The sequence below is a fragment of the Staurois parvus genome, unplaced genomic scaffold (genome assembly GCF_062004578.1).
Source record: "Staurois parvus isolate SC_StPar_1 unplaced genomic scaffold, SC_StPar_1.0 ptg000544l, whole genome shotgun sequence".
In the NCBI taxonomy this organism is placed as follows: domain Eukaryota; kingdom Metazoa; phylum Chordata; class Amphibia; order Anura; family Ranidae; genus Staurois; species Staurois parvus.
Window position 1 is genome coordinate 4456707 of NW_028318340.1, and position 11652 is coordinate 4468358.

The 11652-nt window shown below is 40.7% G+C and overlaps 1 protein-coding gene across 1 annotated transcript in view; it reads left to right on the plus strand.

Moving 5' to 3' along the window:
- Positions 1-11075, plus strand: part of CCDC169 (coiled-coil domain containing 169) — a 69577-nt gene extending 58502 nt beyond the window's left edge. Inside the window, exon 8 of the mRNA XM_089690853.1 lies at positions 10134-11075. Within this exon, the coding sequence (XP_089546979.1) occupies positions 10134-10236 (103 nt within the window). The 3' untranslated portion in view covers positions 10237-11075. The remainder of the gene's footprint in view (positions 1-10133) is intronic.
- The last annotated feature ends 577 nt before the right edge of the window (positions 11076-11652 follow it).

Consider the following 11652-nt stretch of genomic DNA (forward strand, 5'->3'; position numbering starts at 1 on the left):
CCAGGAAGTAACTGAAAAAAAAAAGTTTAAAACATGTAAATATGATATATGTTCCTATCTATTTACTAGTGCTAGCAGCAGAAGGATTCAAAATAGTCAATGTTGATTGAGAGAGTGACGTTCCACTTTAAACAATCTTAAAGTGCAACCATGGTCACAATAAAAAAAATGACATAAATGATGCAATCCATCACTAGAACCATCACAGCAGGTAACAGTTTTATTACTAGTTACTCCTGCCAGAACAGGCATTATTATTCCACTTCCTTTAAGCAGAGTGATGATGATGTTCATTCTGCAAGGAAATCACTGCAGTGTTGTCACCTTGTGGCCAGGGGAGTTTATATCGCTTTAAATAGCTACATACACCTAAAAACTCCTTTATGAGAACCATAAAGATAGGAGACTCCTAGGGTGTATCTCCTACGTTTAGCTCCTTTCCCTGTCACTACTCCCTCACCACATTATCGACAATAAAATGCAGTATTTTATTGTCAATAATTGCTTTGAATATTAACAATGAATAAAATATCATTTTTGGTTTGTGGTGCTCACATGCACTGCAGTTCCACTTTAATCTCCAAGTGACATGCAGAAAAACTGATGGAAACTGACATGCAGATTTCACTCGTAGAGACATCAATTTCTATCAGTTTTCATGCACACTTCAGTGAGTTATTATTATTGTTATAATACAAGATTTATACAGTGCTACCAGTTTACGTAGCACTTTGGAACATAACGTTTTATATACGTTTCAGATTCCTACGCAAAAAAAAATCTGCACATGATACCAGTGTTCTGGTGTGAACAGGACACATAGAGAACATTTTTTTTTTTTCATGCCCTTGCAGAACATGTGCAGAAAAACTGATGTCTCTGCAGCATGGTGTGAATGAGGCCCTAATGTTGTGTTTGCCTACATATGAACAGCATATTGATACAGTAGGAGCAAACTGACAGTAAGGACACCAGTATTCATGACATAAACCAGGAGCTTTTGGTGCTAGTCATAAGAAGACTTCCTGGTCAGTTTGTATACCTTCCGGATTATTGGGGTCCTTTGGGAGCCACCAAATGCTAATAATGTACAAAATCTGCCAAAGCCATCTAATTGATGGAAATAATGGACCAGCCACAGTTTCACTACCTAGAATTCAGTGCAATTAATGTCACCAGCAGGGGCGGACTGACAACTCATGGGGCCCCCGGGCAGTAGCGGATCATGGGGCCCCTGTGTCCTTGGCCAAACTCAAAAAAGCCTATGAAAAAGGTACCAGTGGCATCTCATGGGGCCCCCCACTGACCCCGGGCCCTCAGGCAGTGCCCGATTTTCCAAATGGTCAGTCCGCCCCTGGTCACCAGTATACTCAAGCCAGGAGCCAAAATAAGCCCTGCACCAAAAAGTGAAATATTGGTGCTGCAGATATTTTTTTTTCTTTTTTTTTTACAGACTGATTTTGTATAGTTCTGCTTTTGATGTATTCTCAAACACGGAATCCAGATGCCATAAGATTCTCAGGTGGACATAATTCTTTTCTGCAGGCAGAGATTTTAATAAAACATTTTTTTTCTTTCATGTGAACAGGGATATAGTGCAGCTAAGGAGTTTAAATGGTCTATTAAAAGCCAGTTTTATTGCAGGTCTGTTGTAGTTTAATCTACTATTGAAAAGTAAAGCTCCTGTGCAGAATGTCAGCTCAGAAATGTTTGAGAGGATTAACGGAACAGGGGACCATAGGAGTGAGCAGAGATGGACAAGGAAAGGAAAGGACGCTTAGGAATCATTGACTGATTGTCCAAACACATACCGTATATTTTATGTTTAGTGCATGATAATATTTATGATAAGCTGTGGTTAAAATCTGTTTAACAAATTGTTTCACCTTATAAAAGGGAAAGTATAACTTCCTGTGTATTTGAAAGAGATGTCAAAGTCTGACATATCGTGACACTGCACAGGAGAACGGAAAGCGTTCAACAAAACACTGCAGCCTATACATAAGAGTGAGTCAAACAGATGGTTGCAGCGGGCTGCTGTAGAACTACATGCAGCCTGTTCATTTTGACTTTACCTCTGATGAATAACAATTTGTGTTTTGTCATAAAGAAAATCCAGTTGAGCTTCCACTATATAAGCTGGAGACACACACATGCTTACTCTAATTTATAGCTTAGGCCAGTATATAAAAAGGTTAAAACCCCTGTATTTTTTATTGACTATGTGTCCCATTAGGGAGATATTGCCTCACTTTCTGTTTTTGGATAGACAAAAGGAAAATTGAGGAAATCCCGCCAAAGTAGAGGAAATCCTCCATTAATTATCACCAAAATAAAAATAAATTGTTGGATTTCCCTTTTAATCTGGGCGACAATGGTGACCAGGACAAATGTTGGAGAGGGTGATGGTCCCAACACACACAATGGTAAAAACCTGACAGAAGTAATAATTCTTCCTGTTCCAATTCCTTTTAAAAAATGAGCTTTAGATACTCTTCAACTGCAGTTTTTAACATACAATTAACTTAATATTTTGAAGGTGCAAAATCTTCATTATTTTGATACAGATGGTAAAACTAAACTCTGGGCACAAAACCATTAATTTAAAGGATAAATTCACTTAAAAAAAAGATTAAAAAAATGTGCATTTACTATTTGTTTGTACTATTTGTGCAGGAGCCTGGAAGGCATTGCACCTGCAATCCACAGATTGCTGGTGCCATGCAGGTCTCCTACAGACTGTCACACTGACAAGAAGAATCAAAGAACTACAAGAGTACTCAACAGTGCCATGATAGTTCATTGAGAATTACAAGTCAACAGCTGCATAGGCTGTCGGAACTTGTAGTTTTCACAGTCACAGAACTCTGTCAATGAATGATGCGGTGTGTTTTTTAAGATTTTGACAGTGAGCAGGGGGAGAGAATCCCCCCCGCTCACTGTCACAACATGGTATCAGCCTGAATAAGGGTGTAACATGTAACATGTTACGAAAAGGTGAACTTATCCTTTAAAGCGGTAGTAAACCTCTGAACAAAAGACAAAACAATGGGCCCCCCTGCAGCTTTAGGTCATAGTGTACTAGTACATTATGACAGACTTACCTGTACATGGAGCCCTCAAGCACCACGCTGTCATGGCTCCCTGGCGCCGCGTCTTCACCCGGTCTTCCTTCCGGGTTTGCAGGCTCCAGCAGTATGAATGGCCGGAACTGCGTTCACATCACTCCCACGCATGTCGCGCTGGAGCACTCGGCTGCAGCACGGAGCTCTGTCATCACCAGCAGTATGCTTTGTAAATAACTCCTGAACAATGCAAGTTTAGGAGAAAATCACTGTATGTACTTCATATAGGCTTACCTGTCTGTACTACTTAAAAAGTGGACTTTACTTATACTCTATTTATGTTTCTTAACCTCCTTGGCGGTATGATTCTTTCCGATTTTTTGTGCTGAAAGCGGTACCATTTTTTTGCATGGAAATATGTAGTTTTTTATTGTAGGCTGTAATTTTTAGGAATAAGTCACTGAAATCTGTATGAACAAGAGTCTATTAAACATTCCGGATATGATAAAATTTGAAACACAAAATCATAAATTATAATTTAATAAATAATCAGAAAAAATAATAATATAATAATAAATTTAATTCAATAATATAATCAAACCAAAAACACTGAAATTTGAAATACAGAGGCAAATTCGCACATCGCTGAGCAAAGTCGCAAAATCGTTTTCAGTGTCTGATGACGAATTTCCCCACGAATCATTATCACTCAATTCTGCAAGTGGTTCTGATTTACTATCGCTGTTCTAAAACCACTTTTGACGTAAAGGGACGCTTTTTGGACGCCATGGACTTTTCTAAGTTTCCAGGCAGAAAGAACATTCAAAATGCAGGCAGGGCGCAGGACAAAGCAGTAGGGACCAAATATATGTGAAATGCATTGAAACAGCAATGACAGCAAAAATGTCATTTTTAAAAAAATTGTAATTTCCCGCCGGTTCCGGCGCCCATACGTCCCGACGTCACAGGGACCGGAACACAGAAGCCGGATGCCGGCATCGGCCGGAGGAGATGGCCGGGGACGCTGCAGGGGACACATCGTGGGAGCGAAGGACAAGGTAAGTGCTGCAGGGACCCCCAGAGCAGCGCCGCATGGTAAGCCCGAGTGTAGCTCGGGGTTACCGCTCTTGGTTTAGAAATTTTACCCTGAGCTACACTCGGGAATACTGCTAAGGAGGTTAATATCCACAATGGATATAGTTCCACTTTGTGTGCACCAAATGTTTTTACAAACTATGGTATTACCTTGTAAAAGTAGTGGTGACAAGACCAGCATTAACTGGTCCTCTTTATGTCAAGCTCCTGCACAAAAGAAATATGTCACACTGGATTACTACGCAGATCTGGAAGAATTACAGGACGCACACCAAGATTCACAGAAGAATACACATGCCTTGTTTGTGCTGGAGTTCAGCTTTAAGAGAGGACACTTTCCCTGAAATTCGTAAAGACTAGTACAAAAAGATTTGAAAAAGTGTCTTGGGCACATTCTAAAAGTGGCGCAGTGCGCACCAAATTCATGTACCTGTCTAGAATTTGTGCTTTTAAATGCACGCAAGACACTTTTGCAAAATCTGTCTGAGCCAGTTTTGCTCTCTGTACACCCAAAGAGAGTTGGTCCTAAATAGCTCCACTTTTGTAAAATAAAAACTGTCTGTATTTTATTTTGAATTTGGCACAGGAATTGCATTACAATGTAAAATCGGCACGTTTCAGAACTACCTGAATTTGGAGCATTTGGCACTGTCAGAGCCAAAAGTGTCATGAATGCTTCATGAATTTGTCGCCATACATTAACCAGAGGGATTAACGCCAGAAAAATGTGCAGCAGCTTTATTGAATTCCCCCCTTTGTCTTGTAAAACTTACACTGCTTGCAGTTAAATTTACATTTATTGTTTCATTAATGATTACAGAGCTGCATTAATGTATGTCTTTTATATCTGTCTAGAGTTGAGCTTTACAGCATATGTTTACTTAAGGAATAAAAAGCAGCAGAAGGGATTATTATTATTATACAGTAAGGGATATTACTTACTTTCAGTATAATGTGTCTCAAGTGCGACTGTGTACTCCTACTCCTGCCACCGTACTCTTCCTGTGCAGCAGGGGTTAATAGAAATAAAGGAGCTGTGATTGGCTCTAATCAAGAGTGCCCAATTATGCCTGCCTTTTTAGCCCAGCTCTGTCATTCATTGAGGCCATACTACAGCTTTTATGAATAAACACGATCCATGAATTGAGGAGAGCAGACCTTGCAGTCTTCCGCCCACTCTACATTCATAGATTGTGTTTCCTTCATAGGAGCTGTAGCGACATATTCTGTGAATGGAGTAGCTGGGTTGAAAGGGCAGGTGTAGTCAGGCACCCTTGATTATTATTATTCTTATACAGGATTTATATAGCGCCAACAGTTTGCTCAGCGCTTTACAGTATAACGGGAGACAATACAGCAACAATACAGTTCAATACAAGAGGGTTAGGAGGGCCCTGCTCCTTGGAGCTTACAATCTAGGAGGGAGGGACTAGTGGTACAAACGGTAGTAACTGTGGGGGATGGACTGGTTGGAAGAGTAGAAGATTCCATTATTAGCTGAGGGCAGGATAGGCTTCCCTGAAAAGATAGGTTTTCAGAGATCGCCTAAAAGTGAGCAGAGTAGGCGATAGTCTGATAAATTGAGGTAGAGAGTTCCAGAGGATGGGGGAAGCTCTGCAAAAGTCCTGGAGACGAGCATGGGAAGAGGAGACAAGGGAGCTAGAGAGCAGGAGGTCTTGCGAGAAGCGGAGAGTACGGTTTGGGTGATATTTAGAGACAAGATCGTTGATGTAATTTGGGGCAGAGTTATAAATGGCTTTGTACATTATTAATGTTTTGAATTTTATTCATTGGGCAATGGGAAGCCAGTGGAGGGATTGGCAGAGAGGGGTGGCTGATACAGAACGGTTAGTAAGGTGGATGAGTCTGGCAGCAGCATTCATGATAGACTGAAGAGGGGATAGCCTGCGATGAGGTAGGCCAATGAGGAGGGAGTTACAATAGGCAAGGTGAGAGATAACAAGGGAGTGAATAAGTTGCTTAGTGGTTTCCGAGGTTAAGAATGGGCGTATCTTGGAGATGTTGCAGAGGGTAAGTCTGCAAGGTTTGGACAGTGATTGGATTTGGGGGTGAAAGGACAGATGGGAGTCTAGGATTACACCTAGTACCCTGGCATGAGGGGAGGGAATGATTGTATTACTGATCTTGATGGAGAAGTCAGGGGAGGGGGCACGAGCTGGAGGGAATACTAAGAGCTCAGTTTTGAATAGATTGAGTGTGAGGAAGTGGAGTGACATCCATGCCGATATGTTGCTTAGTAGGTTAGTAATGCGAGAGGAGACTGAAGGACTGAAGGGGTGAGGTGAGGGGTAGAAAAATAGATTTGCGTGTCGTCAGCATAGAGATGGTACTTAAAGCCATGGGAGTTTATCAAGTGACCAAGGGAGGAGGTGTAGATGGAGAAGAGAAGGGGTCCAAGGACAGAACCTTGAGGGACCCCTACAGAAAGAGTGAGTGAAGAGGAGGAGGCAGCGTTATAGGTAACGCTGAAGGAGCGCTGCGATAGGTAGGAGGAGAACCAGGAGAGAGCAGAGTCTCTGAGACCAAGAGAGTGGACTTTTTTGAGGAGGAGGGGATGGTCAACCGTATCAAAAGCCGCAGAGAGGTCAAGTAGTAAGAGTACGGAGTAGTGGCCATTGGTTTAGCTGTTGATGATAGCCTCTCACTGCCCCCCTAGTTCTACCAGAGAGGAATATTTCTGCTAAACTGGGACACAGCAGCACATTCAAGGTAAGTCATGTCTCTTGTGCTGATTTACATACTATATATATATATATATATATATGTATGTAATATCTATCTATCTATCTATCTATCTATCTATCTATCTATCTATCTATCTATATATATATATATATATCTATATATATATATATATATATAGTGTGTGTGTGTGTGTGTACAGTGCTCAGCATAAATGAGTACCCTTTTGAAAAGTAGGATTTTAATCAATATCTCAATGAACGCAAGAACAATTTCCACAAATTTGACACAACTGAGTTTTATAGAACATTTGTTTAGCTCATGACAGTAAGGTTAATAATATAACTTAGGATACAAAATCTTCAGTTTTACTCAAATTAGTTGATGCAAAAATGCATACACCCCACAACAAAACTTACTCCATCTAGTACTTTGTATGACCTTCATGATTTGTAAGGATAGCAACAAGTCTTCTAGGCATGGAATGAACAAGTTAGCAACATATTGCAACATCTATCTTTTTCCATTCTTCAAGATCGACCTTGATTAGAACCTGGATACTGGATGGAGAGTGATGTTCAACTTGTCTCTTCAGAATTCCCCATAGGTATTCGATTGGGTTCAGATCAGGAGGCATACTTGGCCACTGAATCACTTTCACCCTGTTCTTCTTCAGAAATGCAACAGTGGCCTTAGATGTGTGTTTTGGAACATTGTCATGTTGGAAAAGTACACGACGACCAAGGGCACGGAGTGATGGTAGCATCTTCTCTTTCAATATAGAGCAGTAGATTTGTGAATTCATGATACCATCAATGAAATGCAGCTTCCCAACACCGGCAGCACTCGTGCAGCCCCACAGAAGGACACTGCCACCACCATGTATCACTGTAGGCACCATGCATTTTTCATTGTACTCCTCACCTTTTCAACGCCATATAGTTTTGAAGCCATCAGTTCCAAAAACATTTATCTTGGTCTCACCTCTTCAGAGTACAGAGTCCCAGTAGTCTTCTTCTTTTTCAGCATAGGCCTGGCAAATTCTAGGTGGGCTTTTTTGTGCATGGGCTTTAGGAGAGGCTTCCTTCGTGTACAACACCCATGCATGCCATTCCTCTGAAGTGTATGCCATATTGTGCCACAGGAAACAATAATCCAAGTTTGGCTTTCTACTTTAGCTAACTGCAGTGAACTTGCATGGCAATTTTCTTCAACCCTTCTCATCAGAAGATACTCTTGTGAAGGTGTTAACTTCCATGGATGGCCTGGACGTCTCTGTGAGATGATTGCAGTTCCATCTTTGTTAAATGTTTGTATCACTTTTGCTACAGTATTCTTACTGATAAGTAAATCTTTGTTGATCTTCTTGTAGCCTTCACCTTTCTTGTGTAAAGAAATTATTTTCTTTCTCAGGCCTTGTGACATTTCTCTTCTATGTGGTGCCATTGCTAACAATGTGAAATGGGAGGGGTTTTCTTTTGTTAAGTAATGCCCTTTTACAATCAACTGTCTGCTGGACACCTGTTTAATGAATAATTAGACTCACCTGTAGTTGAGTTTGTTAATTAATATTTTGTTGTCTAAATTTTAGCTTTGCACCGAAGACTTTTGGGTGTATTCATTTTTGCAACATGGTCTTGAATGAATTTGTAGGGAAAAATACTTTTTTGTGCGTGCAAATTAACAAATATTGTTTGCAATCAATGACCCAGATTTGTGGGAGTATTTTGTAGTATAGTGTCTCATAGAAAATGTTGGTATTAAAAGAAGAAAAGGAAACAAAAGGTTTTCTGCCAAATCTGTTCAGGTGTACTCATTTATGCTGAGGTGTGTGTGTGTAATTTTTTTTTTTTTATCATATATTTAAGCCAACCATACATGGATTGAAATTCAGCCGGTTCAGCAGGGACCGGCTGAATTTTCATCCATGTATGGGTAGGGAGTTTGTACAGAAGTCAATCCACTGATCGACTTCTGTGCAACCAACCTGTTGGATATTCTCTGCTTAACCAGCGCTGCAGGCTATAGCCTGCAATGCTGAACAGAGTATTCAGATAGAAGGGAAGTATCCCCACTGTCCGAATACAACAGCTCAGCGGGCGTATTCCCCCATCTACATCCTCCTACTGGTTGAATGAAAAAAACTTATAATTTATGGGCTGTTGGCTTTAATACCAGTAAGAATTTGTTGCTGACTAGCATAAAAATATCCCATGGAAATCCCTCTGAAGATTGTGTGGCTTCTCCAGTGCATGAATAAGCTAACAATCCTAGAAGGCAGGTCCTTTTGAGAACGTGCGTGTACACGAAACGCATCAGAGGGCATCTACGTGCTGACATCACACCACTGAGTCCATGTGATGGTCCGAAGGCCATATTTGTAAGTGTGGCTGTTTCTGTTTTTAAGTGCTTCACGTGGACGTAACTGCTTTTTTATATAATAAAAGTACTACACTATATGCGACCTTTCCTGGGCTCTGGTCTGTGAGCTCTTTTCTGTAGGATGTACCACCATCAGATTGTTAGCTTATTCATGCACTGGAGAAATCACACACTCTTCAGAGGGATTATATACAGAGCCCAGCTGCATCTGGTACATATCGATTCCTGCCGTGGAGAGGTCACATCTTCTAGAGGGATTTCTGTATAGAGCTCATTTGTTTCTGGCTTCTGGTGAGTGCATAGTGGTGGAGGATTGTCACTCTTAACACTCCATTCCATTGGTTATGATTGAGTTAAATAACACTGTTGGACACTTCACTTTTGGACTTTTTAGATTTTTTAGATTTCTTTATTATTACGTAAATTATACGTTTTACACAGGAATGTTTTTGTGCTTACATTTTCTCACCATATGAGTTAGACACCAGCGCTGCACTTTTCTGTATATGATTATTGTTTTTGTGGATGAAGTGGGTTCACCATTTTGTGCTAGCTGCTTGTCGATTAGTTTCTTTTTCTTTGCACTCACTACACTTTGACACTTTTTTGATAAAAATATCCCAGATGTACTGCATGTGAAGCAAATTGTTTTAAGTAGAATATTTTTCAGCCAGCTGTTGGTTGTCTGTGGTTTTTTTTTTCTATTACAACAGCAAAACGATCGTCTAAAACCTGTATTTTTCCTGTCTCATCTTATAATGGCTCTTTGGCACGCAACTGTCATTTTGAAAATGGCCACAGTTACAGTAGATAAAGCTTTCCTGCATAAATGAGATGAAATGAATGTTTATATCCTATGCACAGTAATGTTTTATTCCTTTTTTCCAGAGCAACGTATAAAGCATCTGTGAACCAAAGAATGTCAGAAAAAAAGAAAAAGCCAATTAAAAAGACTGCAAAAGTCTCTTCCAAAACAAACTTAGAACGGTGAAGCTATACTTTAACCAAGAGGCCCATTGTTTCTTTCTATCCAGGAGGAATTTTTAGAATTTACGAATCACTAAACAGACTTAGCAAATTTACTGTTATTTCTTAATCCAGGGCATGTTGTCCGACTTACATCTCGGCTTTGTGCCATAATGATGTGACTCCCATGTACATGCGTGGGAGTGACGTCATAGTGGCCCAGCCAGTCAAGTGGCCAAATAGTCTACACCCAGAAGGAAGACCAGGAAAAGATGGAAGCATATGTGAGCAGCACTTGCAGCACAACTTTGGAGGGGATTGTTTGCCAGATAATTCTGCCATAATGTGCTAATATTTGGTTTCAAATGGAATGTATTAGCTAACAGCTCCTGGGGGGGAGCTTTTTTTTTTTACATTGTGGAGTTTAATTCCTCTTTAGCAATATTTAATGAGTGGTGCCTGTCCTGATGATTACACATTGTCTGAATCAGTCACTGATGTGCCGACTGACCTTGGGCAGTCATGAATAACCACCCAAGGTCATTCTGTGCATCCACCGCTGACGCATCAATGAAGTTGAGCTACTGGAGCAATCTTAATCCACTTCAAGTCAGGACACTTTCACCCCCTTCCAGTCCAGACCAATTTTTAGCATTCAGTGCTCTCAGGCAACAACAATGTATCAAATTAAATTTGTATAATTTTTTTCACACAATTAGAGCTTTCTTTTGGTGGCATTTAATCACCACTGGGTTTTTATTTTTTGCTAAATAAACAAAAAAAGAATATTTTGAAAAAAAAACATGTTTTTCTTAGTTTTTGTTATTAAATTTTGCTAATAAATATACTTTCTTCATAAATTTAGGCCAAAATGTATTGTGCTACTTTTTTTTTGGTAAAAATAATCCAGATCGGTGTATATCATTTAGTCTGTGCGAAAGTTGTAGAGTCCACAAACCCAGGTATAGATACCACTGTTATGGTGATCAGAACACACTGGTGTGGTGGTGATCAGAACCTGCTGGTGTGGTGGTGATCAGGACCTGCTGGTGTGGCGTTGATCAGGACCCTCTGGTGTGGCAGTGATCAGGTCCCTCAGGTGTGGCAGTGATCAGAACCCGCTGGTATAGTGGTGATCAGGACCCACTGGTATGGCGGAGATCAGGACCTGCTGATGTGGCAGTGATCAGAACCTTCTGGTATGGCAGTGATCAGGACCAGCTGGTGTGGCGATGATCAGGATATGCTGGTGTGGTGGTGATCAGGACCCAATGATGTGGCGGTGATTAGAACCTGCTGGTATGGTGGTAATCAGAACCTGCTGATGTGGCGGTGATCAGAACCCTCTGGTATGGGGGGTGATCAGGACCTGCTGGTGTGGCTTTGGTCAGGACCCACTGCTGTGGCAGTGATCAGGATCCACTTGTGTGGTGATCAGGAC